General features: G+C 40.8%; 1 protein-coding gene across 1 annotated transcript in view; it reads right to left on the bottom strand.

Moving 5' to 3' along the window:
* The window catches only part of LOC117322619 (tolloid-like protein 2), an 81091-nt gene extending 68087 nt beyond the window's left edge, over positions 1–13004 (bottom strand). Inside the window, exon 1 of the mRNA XM_033877561.1 lies at positions 12386–13004. Coding sequence (XP_033733452.1) covers positions 12386–12554 — 169 coding nt within the window. The 5' untranslated portion in view covers positions 12555–13004. The remainder of the gene's footprint in view (positions 1–12385) is intronic.
* Between the last annotated feature and the right edge of the window lie 838 nt (positions 13005–13842).

The following is a 13842-nucleotide window of genomic DNA, read 5'->3' on the forward strand; positions in this document are numbered from 1 at the left end:
AAGGTGAGTCGTGTTCCCGTTATTATATAAAGGTTGAGTCGTGTTCCCGTTATTATATAAAGGTTGAGTCGTGTTCCCGTTATTATATAAAGGTTGAGTCGTGTTCCCGTTATTATATAAAGGTTGAGTCGTGTTCCCGTTATTATATAAAGGTTGAGTCGTGTTCCCGTTATTATATAAAGGTTGAGTCGTGTTCCCGTTATTATATAAAGGTTGAGTCGTGTCCCGTTATTATATAAAGGTTTGAGTCGTGTTCCCGTTATTATATAAAGGTTGAGTCGTGTTCCCGTTATTATATAAAGGTTGAGTCGTGTTCCCGTTATTATATAAAGGTTGAGTCGTGTTCCCGTTATTATATAAAGGTTTAGTCGTGTTCCCGTATTATATAAAGGTTGAGTCGTGTTCCCGTTATTATATAAAGGTTGAGTCGTGTTCCCGTATTATATAAAGGTTGAGTCGTGTTCCCGTTATTATATAAAGGTTGAGTCGTGTTCCCGTTATTATATAAAGGTGAGTCGTGTTCCCCGTTATTATATAAAGGTTGAGTCGTGTTTCCGTTATTATATAAAGGTTGAGTCGTGTTCCCGTTATTATATAAAGGTTGAGTCGTGTTCCCGTTATTATATAAAGGTTGAGTCGTGTTCCCGTTATTATATAAAGGTTGAGTCGTGTTCCCGTTATTATATAAAGGTTGAGTCGTGTTCCCGTTATTATATAAAGGTTGAGTCGTGTCCCCGTTATTATATAAAGGTTTAGTCGTGTTCCCGTTATTATATAAAGGTTGAGTCGTGTTCCCGTTATTATATAAAGGTTGAGTCGTGTTCCCGTTATTATATAAAGGTTGAGTCGTGTTCCCGTTATTATATAAAGGTTGAGTCGTGTTCCCGTTATTGTATAAAGGTTGAGTCAAGTTCCCGTTATTATATAAAGGTTGGGTCGTGTTCCCGTTATTATATAAAGGTTGAGTCGTGTCCCCGTTATTATATAAAGGTTGAGTCGTGTTCCCGTTATTATATAAAGGTTGAGTCGTGTTCCCGTTATTATATAAAGGTTGGGTCGTGTTCCCGTTGTTACATGAAGGTTGAGTCGTGTCCCCGTTATTATATAAAGGTTGAGTCGTGTTCCCGTTATTATATAAAGGTTGAGTCGTGTTCCCGTTATTATATAAAGGTTGAGTGGTGTTCCCGTTATTATATAAAGGTTGAGTCGTGTTCCCTGTTATTATATAAAGGTTGGGTCGTGTTCCCGTTATTACATAAAGGTTGAGTCGTGTTCCCGTTATTATATAAAGGTTGGGTCGTGTTCCCGTTATTACATAAAGGTTGGGTCGTGTTCCCGTTATTATAAAAGGTTGAGTCGTGTTCCCGTTATTAAATGTAGAAGGATCCCGACCCTAGAACCAATGGTTCATACCACGAGTTGTACCCTCCCGTTATAAGTGTGTAATCACCCAATCATATAAATCACTCCCGTTATTTCCTCAATCAGCACTTCCAGCCTAACCGGAAGTTCCCATCCCGGCAGCGGGTAGCCATGTGCAACGAGTCCAATCTTAAAACAATTCTGAGCTGGCCAGGCCTGCCTATTGTCCTATAACAAGATCTTTAGTAATATCAGAGGGGCTTAATGCACCAAAGACTCCGATATATCAGACTACCTATTTAATCATAGTATGGTCATCCAAAACAGGTATAATAAGGACTTCCGGTGACTGTAAGGTGTAATCGTGTAGCAGAACTCAATACACATAATGATGAACTAGCTGTTCTAGAGAGTAGAAATATAACACAAAGAATATCAAACTGTTAGTGCTAATATACAAACGTAAACTAAAGATAATTTAAAGTTTATTTTAAAGCAGATACTTCAGGACCAATTTATTCAGAAATAGTTTATTGATGTAGATGTGTCATCTAGAGGACAGATGTACTCCTGTTTAATTCTAAATTTCAAATTATTTTGCACAGTTTTAAATTCCGTACATCAAATTTCCATTTGGCCATAGAAATGGGGGATGGGCTGGTATACCTCGTAATGATCGAATTTGCCCTCCAATGGTGTTATGATGAGTATCATTACTTACTTATCTGTAATCATGAATTAGTATGCCATACAGACAGGTATCTATAGAGGTATGTAATAGAGGTATGTAACACAGACAGGTATATATAGAGGTATGTAACACAGACAGGTATATATAGAGGTATGTAACACAGACAGGTATCTATAGAGGTATGTAACACAGACAGGTATCTATAGAGGTATGTAACACAGACAGGTATCTATAGAGGTATGTAACACAGACAGGTATCTATAGAGGTATGTAACACAGACAGGTATCTATAGAGGTATGTAACACAGACAGGTATCTATAGAGGTATGTAACACAGTACATTTTATCTATAGAGGTATGTAACACAGACAGGTACATTTTTATCTATAGAGGTATGTAACACAGACAGGTATCTATAGAGGTATGTAACACAGACAGGTATCTATAGATGTATGTAACACAGACATGTATCTATAGAGGTATGTAACACAGACAGGTATCTATAGAGGTAAGTAACACAGACAGGTATCTATAGAGGTATGTAACACAGACAGGTATCTATCGATGTATGTAACACAGACAGGTATCTATCGATGTATGTAACACAGACAGGTATCTATAGAGGTATGTAATACAGACAGGTATCTATAGAGGTATGTAACACAGACAGGTATCTATAGAGGTATGTAACACAGACAGGTATCTATAGAGGTATGTAACACAGACAGGTATCGATAGAGGTATGTAATACAGACAGGTGTCTATAGAGGTATGTAACACAGACAGGTATCTATAGAGGTATGTAACACAGACAGGTATCTATAGAGGTATGTAACACAGACAGGTATCTATAGAGGTATGTAACACAGACAGGTATCTATAGAGGTATCTATAGAGGTATGTAACACAGACAGGTATCTATAGATGTATGTAACACAGACAGGTATCTATAGAGGTATGTAACACAGACAGGTACATGTATCTATAGAGGTATGTAACACAGACAGGTATCTATAGAGGTGTGTAACACAGACAGGTATCTATAGAGGTGTGTAACACAGACAGGTATCTATAGATGTATGTAACACAGACAGGATTACGGAACACACATACAGATAACTGCGATAACGTAGCTTTGGACGACGGACGGACAATTTCTAACAGATGGTACGATTCCCTTCCATTGACGGTAGTGTTGCAAAACAGTGAACCTCGAAAATGCTACAAATAGCGGATATCGTGTAACTTTGGAGTAATAGTTAGTATAATTAAACATTTTAATACAATTTTGCAATATATTAGCCTACCGCTAAACTGGAAATCTTTAATTCACATATTCTGATATTATACTGCTCGGAGTTGTCTCCGTCATCCGCCATGATACTTCTCGAAGAACTCTCGTGAGGATGCTGACCCAAATATGGTACCCGTGACCATATATGGATGAAGCTACTACGATAAAAAATACAGAACCAGAGATATTTAACCAGTGTTTTGTAACTCTTGTGAAGAAAGCGAATCTTACTTTGCGTAATTAAAGAATTTCAGAATAAATCGACCTTCCTTACCGAGGTATATAACTCCGAATCTGTTTATCTGTTGAAATATCGCAGGAAATCTCATTAGCATCAATTTATTTTGATTTCCTTATAAGGAAATTGACCTTTACGCTTGTATCAAAGATGGCAGTATGTTTGAACTGATACTCCGTGTGTCTTGCTCGTTTTGGATTTTACTATTAATTGTCAAACAAATTGACGTAATGTGCAGGTTTGTGGATTGAACATTGATAATAGATACCAGAATCATCAATTTACACGTGTGCTTTTATCCGAGAAAATTATAACTACAGCTAAATACTGCCCGATGTGAATCACATCGGGGCTTGCTACACTATCGGCAATGGGAGGGACTTCATACCCTGCCGGAGAGCAGTGTAGGCAGGGTATGAAATATTCGTTCTATCATACAAACAACAACACGTTTCCCGGATTACGAATAACAGTTTGGCTGACTACCAAGCATTGCGTGATTTCTCTATTGTGATGTTTTTACATACAACACAATAAACAATATCAGCTTCGATCCTATACATTCATTTAATGATTTAAGTTTCCAGACAAAATTATTCCAATAAAGAAACTTTAACAATTCACTGAAATGGTATTGTTAATTGATTACGTCGTTATACCTGTTCAATGTGGCTGTATTGTTTAAGTTTGTTTGACGTTTTAGGTAGAAGACAGTACTAGAGAACTCTGGTCACCGACATTAACTATAAAGTCACATGACATTATTTGGAATTTGATATAAAAAATATATAATGTATTGAATTACGGAGCCACTGTACATCCTCACCTCACTCAGACAGTTTGACATTATTCTTTCGACCTAGTTTGTTTACTTCCATTGCTCAATGATCAATGCTCTTAGCATCACTGATGAGTCCTAGAAGCAGAGCTGTATGTTGTCCCTAACATCAGTGACGAGTCCTGAAGGGTTAACTGTTTAATTTAGTTAAATCCAGTTTTGGCACTGCATTATACAGCTCTGATTATGTATTAAAAGGTACTAATTTCCTGTCTATCTTTTGAAGAAGAAAAAACAAACAAATAAACAAAAGAAAAAATGTGTGGGGTGGGGGGGGGGGGGGGGGGGGGGGGGGGGACTATAATAGAATTTATAAAGAGGTACTGTTTAAGCTGATGACGAAATTATACAGCTTCACTAACAAGGTATTGTTTAAGTTGATAATGAAAGTAAACAAATTCACTACGAAAATAGCTGTGTTGTATGAAATGATAGAAGCACACTATCTCGTCAATATTTGTGAAAATAAAATCATTGCTTTTTCGTTCGTTAAGACTACATATATATATCGGCTTTGGGTGATCAGAGTCGACGTTAATCAAAAACGAACACAACTATTGGATGACGCTGACCACGTGATCTACGACAATGCGTTAGTGATGTGTTCTAGTCGTACTACAAGAAGATCTGATGGTTTCGATTTGTCTTGTGGTACGTTATGGTAATGTTTGGGGCAGACAGACCCCGTAAACATGTCTGGACGGGTCAAAACTACATCACATATTGAGTATAATCATTGACGATGCATTGGTTGCCAACCAAAATTAGATTGTATGAAGCAGAGGGTCGACTGACCGGTGAATGGATGGTCGTTGACGAGCTGGTAATGACACAACTTACTGTACGGGATAAATACTAATTTAGGGACAGCTTGTCTGGTGAGGATTCCATCCGCTGTTCATTTTAATCCGTGACAATTCATTTTGGGTGTTAATCAATATGTAAAGAGAATTAAAATAACAAACGTGGTGTCCGCCGCTCTCAACACATTTACACAGAGAGCAACATATCGGTATCACCTTCTGTTCGTGTTGCTTGATTCCCATACACAGTTCCGAGTTGCTTGTGCAACAATGGCCCACATCGACTCGTCATGCGCGAACACGTCCAGCGCGCTGTCCCTATGCCACATTGGTTGGGCGTTTGTATAGTGATATTAACACCACAATACCGGTTCACTTTCGTCTGAGGTAGTCGTTAATATGATGTGTTGTTCTTGATCCCAGATTTGTCTGGACGAATCCACACTGTCTGGGCAATCAGTGTTCACCAGGAAATCACAGGACAAAGACCCAATTTATACTTGGTATGGCACTGACACTTACTCCAATGACTGAGAATCCAATAAGATTATCGTCGTGTTTAGCGGAACAGGGCAAACAGTCTACCAGGAGCCCCTTTCATCGGTCTGTGAGGAATCTTTTTGGTGTCGAAAGTTGTAAAGAAATCTTCATACGTTGCTGATATCGCTGGTAGTTAAAAGCGGCATCCAGAATTCCTAGTTGATGGACTCGTATTTTGCTGCTTTTCTATGTTAAAAGCATTCCTTTCTCCTTATCCTTCTTTAAACAACAACAGTACGTCTTCATTATCTCAAGCCTTCTACGTGATTGGTATAATTTAAATTTGTGGCTTTTGATTTAACAGAGTTTGTTTTTCTTAATACGTCACGTGATTTCTAGTAAAAATATATAAATCTCTGTCGAGGTCTCCTCCGGAACCCGCAGGATCGATATACGCCGAGGACAAGCGCCTGAGTGACCCTTCATATGTCTATAAATAGCTCGCTTTAATGTTACGTTTCAAATGTTATCAGACCTCGGAAACAGGAAATAGTGTTAAGAGTCCAAATGCAGTCTTAATCGTTCATGACTCTTTACAGAACAATTAACATAAGGTTGTATTCATCAGTTAGAATATATCTATCGCTACTGTCTGGAGTTCTCTTTGGTAAATTATCGGCATTTTTTTCAACGTATTGGCGAACTCTCTAAATCCTTTTGCAGTATGCTCTCTAAACCCGACCTGACAGCCAACGAGTGGTATACTCTCTAAACCTGATGTGACAATCCACGAGTGGTATACTCTCTAAACCTGATGTGACAATCCACGAGTGGTATACTCTCTAAACCTGATGTGACAATCCACGAGTGGTATACTCTCTAAACCTGATGTGACAATCCACGTGTGATATACTCTCTAAACCTGATGTGACAATCCACGAGTGATATACTCTCTAAACCTGATGTGACAATCCACGAGTGATATACTCTCTAAACCTGATGTGACAATCCACGAGTGGTATACTCTCTAAACCTGATGTGACAATCCACGAGTGTTATACTCTCTAAACCTGATGTGACAATCCACGAGTGATATACTCTCTAAACCTGATGTGACAATCCACGAGTGTTATACTCTCTAAACCTGATGTGACAATCCACGAGTGATATACACTCTAAACCTGATGTGACAATCCACGAGTGGTATACTCTCTAAACCTGATGTGACAATCCACGAGTGGTATACTCTCTAAACCTGATGTGACAATCCACGAGTGTTATACTCTCTAAACCTGATGTGACAATCCACGAGTGGTATACACTCTTAACCTGATGTGACAATCCACGAGTGGTATAATCTAAACCTGCCTCACAATCCACGAGTGTTATACTCTCTTAACCTGATGTGTCCATCAATGAGTGGTATACTCTTTAAACCTAATGTGACAATCCACGAGTGGTATACTCTCTAAACCTAATGTGACAATCCACGAGTGATATACTCTCTAAACCTGATGTGACAATCCACGAGTGTTATACTCTCTAAACCTGATGTGACAATCCACGAGTGATATACTCTCTAAACCTGATGTGATACTAATTCTTATTTATACGCCGATTGGACGTTACACAACCCAATCCAGCATGGGGTGTCAGATATGATAAATTTGATCTAGTTACCCTATAACTAGGTTAGGCCCAGACACCCTATAACCTGGTGTGGCCCAGACACCCTATAACTAGGTTAGGCCCAGACACCTTATAACCAGGTGTGGCCCATACACCCGATAACTAAGTGTGACCCATGCACCCTATAACTAGGTGCGGCCCAGACACCCTATAACCAGGTGTGGCCCAGACACCCGATAACCAGGTGTGGCCCAGACACCCGATAACTAAGTGTGGCCCAGACACCCTATAACCAGGTGTGGTCCAGACACCCTATAACCAGGTGTGGCCAAGACACCCTATAACCAGGTGTGGCCCAGACACCCTATAACCTCGTGTGGTCCACTATAACCCGGTATGGCCCAGACACCCTATAACCTCGTGTGGTCCACTATAACCTGGTATGGCCCAGACAATCTAGTGTGGTCCACTATAACCCGGTGTGGTCTAGACAATTTACATATATATAAGGTGGTATGGTATAGACACCCTATAACCCGGTGTGGCCCAGACACTCTGTAACCCAGTGTGGTCCACTATAACCCGGTGTGGTCCATTATAACCCGGTGTGGTCCATTATAACCCAGTGTGGTCCACTATAACCCGGTGTGTTCCACTATAACCCGGTGTGGTCCACTATAACCCAGTGTGGTCCACTATAACCCAGTGTGTTCTACCATAACCCGGTGTGTTCCACTATAACCCGGTGTGGTCCACTATAACCCAGTGTGGTCCACTATAACCCGGTGTGGTCCACTATAACCCAGTGTGGTCCACTATAACCCAGTGTGGTCCACTATAACACGGTGTGTTCCACTATAACCCAGTGTGGCCCAGACACTCTATAACCCAGTGTGGTCCACTATAACCCGGTGTGGTCCACTATAACCCAGTGTGGTCCACTATAACCCGGTGTGGTCCACTATAACCCAGTGTGGTCCACTATAACCCAGTGTGGTCCACTATAACACGGTGTGTTCCACTATAACCCAGTGTGGCCCAGACACTCTATAACCCAGTGTGGTCCACTATAACCCGGTGTGGTCCACTATAACCCGGTGTGGTCCACTATAACCCAGTGTGGTCCACTATAACCCGATGTGGTCCACTATAACCCAGTGTGGTCCACTATAACCCGGTGTGTTCCACTATAACCCAGTGTGGTCCACTATAACCCGTTGTGGTCTAGACAATTTACATATATATAAGGTGGTATGGTATAGACACCCTATAACCCAGTGTGGTCCACTTTAACCCAGTGTGGTCCACTATAACCCAGTGAGATCCACTATAACCCAGTGTGGTCCACTATAACCCAGTGTGGTCCACTTTAACCCGGTGTGTTCCACTATAACCCGGTGTGGCCCAGACACTCTATAACCCGGTGTGTTCCACTATAACCCGGTGTGGTCCACTATAACCCAGTGTGGTCCACTATAACCCGGTGTGGTTCAGACACCATACAACCATGTGTGGTCCAGTATCCGAAAATCTTGTGGGGTCCAGACATCTAACTGTCCAAATAAATAGTCTTCCGCTCCGAAACACTCGTTGTGAAAGCTTGAGTGATATATAGCATGGGATTCCTATGTAGGTAGATCGTATACAGTTCCTACATTCCGTCGACTAACATGAATGTGAGCCGGGTAAGTTTCTGGTTATGAAAAATATCTCATAAAATATCTATTATGCGTTAAATCATATGCACACATTTTGATAGAAATATGCTGATAAAGGCTATTCGGTATCTCACCATAAGTAATACATACAACACAAAGGCTTCCATTGACGAGTACTTGTTCTCAAGTATCCATGTCATAGGACGTACCGCAGACATCCCGAGAATTCTAAACATATACCGTCACGGAATCCCGAACAGGTTAAAATGTCACAACTACCTCACAACACGTCATACCTACTCTCATTGTGTAAATAACTATATGTGGGCATTGTTTCTGTGTACTTACTGCAGAAATTTATATTAAATATGGTGTACAATATAAATATATATATAAATACATATTTCAGTGGGAAACATGGTTTGGGCGTAGTTAGAGCGACACGACCCTTCACTGCAATATCTAAAATGAGTTAATACCCCTAATCGGTATAATTCATTGTTCGACCGTCTCTGAGTTCTCTAGAAAGTGGAGTTCTTAGGACTGTTATCTGGGGGGTAGTATGTAGTCTATCTGTTATATGGGGGGGTAGTATGTAGCCTATCTGTTATCTGGGGGGTAGTATGTAGCCTATCTGTTATCTGGGGGGTAGTATGTAGCCTATCTGTTATCTGGGGGGTAGTATGTAGCCTATCTGTTATCTGGGGGTAGTATGTAGCCTATCTGTTATCTGGGGGGTAGTATGTAGCCTATCTGTTATCTGGGGGTAGTATGTAGCCTATCTGTTATCTGGGGGGTAGTATGTAGCCTATCTGTTATCTGGGGGGTAGTATGTAGCCTATCTGTTATCTGGGGGGTAGTATGTAGCCTATCTGTTATCTGGGGGGTAGTATGTAGCCTATCTGTTATCTGGGGGGTAGTATGTAGCCTATCTGTTATCTGGGAGGTAGTATGTAGCCTATCTGTTATCTGGGGGGTAGTATGTAGCCTATCTGTTTTCTGGGGGGTAGTATGTAGCCTATCTGTTATCTGGGGGGTAGTATGTAGCCTATCTGTTATCTGGGGGGTAGTATGTAGTCTATCTGTTATCTGGGGGCTAGTATGTAGCCTATCTGTTATCTGGGGGGTAGTATGTAGCCTATCTGTTATCTGGGGGGGGGGGGTAGTATGTAGCCTATCTGTTATCTGGGGGCGGGGGGGGGGGGGGGGTAGTATGTAGCCTATCTGTATCTGGGGGCTAGTATGTAGCCTATCTGTTATCTGGGGGGTAGTATGTAGCCTATCTGTTATCTGGGGGAGGGGGTAGTATGTAGCCTATCTGTTATCTGGGGGGGGGGGGGGGGGGGGTAGTATGTAGCCTATCTGTTATCTGGGGGGTAGTATGTAGCCTATCTGTTATCTGGGGGGTAGTATGTAGCCTATCTGTTATCTGGGGGGTAGTATGTAGCCTATCTGTTATCTGGGGGGTAGTATGTAGCCTATCTGTTATCTGGGGGGTAGTATGTAGCCTATCTGTTATCTGGGGGGTAGTATGTAGCCTATCTGTTATCTAGGGGGTAGTATGTAGCCTATCTGTTATCTGCGGGGTAGTATGTAGCCTATCTGTTATCTGGGAGGTAGTATGTAGCCTATCTGTTATCTGGGAGGTAGTATGTAGCCTATCTGTTATCTGGGGGGGGGGTAGTATGTAGCCTATCTGTTATCTGGGGGGGGGGGGGGGTAGTATGTAGCCTATCTGTTATCTGGGGGGGGGGGGGGGGGTAGTATGTAGCCTATCTGTTATCTGGGGGGTAGTATGTCGCCTATCTGTTACCTGGGAGGTAGTATGTCGCCTACGAAATGATATCAACTATTCAATGACTATACTCTACGACATATACACACTGATAACCCTACGAGACAAAGAAACAAATAACCCTACCAGACAAACACAATAATAACCTTACAAGACATGCTTACTTATAACTCTATAATACATACACACTAATAACCCTACAAGACATACACACTAATAAAACCACGATATACATTAATACTCCTACGATACTTATACAATAATAACTCTACGAGACATACACACTACTAACCCTACCACACATACACACTAATAACCCTACCACACATACACACTAATAACCCTACCACACATACACACTAATAACCCTACCACACATACACACTAATAACCCTACCACACATACACACTAATAACCTTACGAGACTTATACAATAGTAACCCTACGAGACATATACAATAATAACCCTAAGAGACATATACACACTAATAACCCTACCACACATACACACTAATAACCCTACGAGACACATATATTAATAACCTTACGAGACTTATACACTAATAACCCTAAGAGACATATACACAATAATAACCCTACCATTCATATACACCAATAACCCTACGAGACATATATACCAATAACCCTACGAGACATATATACTAATAACCCTACGAGACATACACTAATAACCCTACGAGACATACACTAATAACCCTACCACACATACACACTAGTAACCCTACGAGACATATATACCAATAACCCTACGAGACATACAATAATAACCCTACGAGACATACACACTAATAATCCTAAGAGACACACACTAATAACCCTAAGAGACATATACACAATAATAACCCTACCATTCATATACACCAATAACCCTACGAGACATATACACTAATAACCCTACGAGACATATACACTAATAACCCTACGAGACATACACACCAATAACCTTACGAGACATACACACCAATAACCTTACGAGACACACAATAATAACCCTACGAGACATACACACCAATAACCCTACGAGACATATACACTGATAACCCTATAATACATACACACTAATAACCCTACAAGACATATACACTAATAACCCTATAATACATACACACCAATAACCTTACGAGACATACACACTAATAACCCTATAATACATATACACTAATAAACCCTACGAGACATATACACTAATAACCCTACGAGACATACACACCAATAACCCTACGAGACATACACACCAATAACCCTACGAGACATACACACTAATATAAGCGTGCAATAAGTTCTACGATAGTTTGGCATCATTGCTGGTCACCTTGACTCCATCATTAGGTATCAATGACTTCAATATTTGAGACGTTAGTCGCATGGTAATTGGAAATATCGATATTTTACAAGTAGGTAGCTTTAAAATGGTTAATCAATTAAGTTAGTGGTCCGAAGTCGATGTTGGTCGTACTGCCGGGCGACTTATTAACATCGGATGTCAGGACCATCAGGGTGTGATGGGGAGACCAGTATCCGTGTGACCAGGTAGTAAGGTATAGTACATACCGAGGTAAACAAACGTATACGTACCTGCTTTGCATGGATCCATATATAGATCGGAGGAGGTTTTGTGAGGTATATTCCGCTTCAAGCGTTTGTTGTATAAATGTGAATAGGAATACATCGACACGCCAACTATCCTATCCAAGTACAGCGTTAACACAGAGAAAGTTACACAGATCACGTGTTTAACATTCATTTTGGTCCTGGTGTCTTACTGATAAGTTTTAAACAAAAATCTAATCACATATAATAGAGATATATCAAAATGATATCAACACATTTGAGATGTAAACATTAGAAAATATCCCCAACACGTCTCATGCTCGCGTGCGGTAGAGGACGGAGTGTCTCACACACTTTATATTTCTCATGAGAGTTTCATACTTGCACCAGTAGTGCTGTCCGTGTACATAGGCCGTCTGTACACTTCCTTACCGCGGGAGCACGCTGCCTCAGTCCGCCTCCGAGCTCTCTACCTCCTCCTGTCTGCCGCTCTGCTTACATACCGGACAACGAACCGAACGCACCCGCGCCTGTTCAATCAACTGTGTCCCTCTGTCAATATTCATAAAAACTAGCCAATGACAGGCCAAAGTCACTCAGACTCATTCGGGGTGCCGTAACTCCCTTTGAATTAAAATAATTGTAAGAATTGCTACATACAAAGAAATTGATAAGTCAGAAGAGGGAATGGACACACGCACCATTTAACGCTAATTCCTAATTTCCTCGTCGGTTCGGACAATACATCATTTCGACACACATACCCACTCGCCGAGGCGTTCCACAACTTTTTATGTTTCTATTGATTTTATTTTTCTTTGTTTATCCGGACGAAAACTCCCATAGGTTTAGTTGGTTTTTATTCCAGATGAAGCCGACATTTAGTTCTATGTCTGATATAAATACCAAATATTGTGTAAAAATGATTTAAATACCAGACAACGGTCTGTTTATACCATCTGTTAAAGCTGATTATCACCTGTGTACGTTTGCCATTTTCATTAAATGCGTAGTGGAATTATTATGGGGAAGGCTGCTGTAGAAACCGAGGCACCCCTGGGAACAGGTGCCGGAGTCAGTGTTACATTGATAAATCACTACATAACTTCTCCGGGAATCTAGAACTAATACTAGGCCAGGGGGCGTGTCCCATGACCGGGGGTTGTGTTACCCGCCGAGAGTGGCCATTGTGTCCGAACACTTCCGAACGATTAGCGGTCTCGCATATACAAACATAGAACTAAAGGAAAAGAACCCCTGCAGAAATATCACGGCTTTCTCGTATTTAATGTTTAACTTTACTAACTAGTCTAGTTTCATTCTAAAGAGAACAAGTATATTATGAAAGCTGGACTTAATCTAAAGAAAGTTAATCCGCCAATGAGCGTGATTTCAACTGTGTTTACTAATTGCATGGTTCATAAGGTCAAAACACAGTTTGTAGTCTAAGTCGGCGGTTACTGCTTCAGGGTGCGGCTTAA

This window comes from Pecten maximus, chromosome 1, assembly GCF_902652985.1.
Source record: "Pecten maximus chromosome 1, xPecMax1.1, whole genome shotgun sequence".
Classification (NCBI taxonomy): domain Eukaryota; kingdom Metazoa; phylum Mollusca; class Bivalvia; order Pectinida; family Pectinidae; genus Pecten; species Pecten maximus.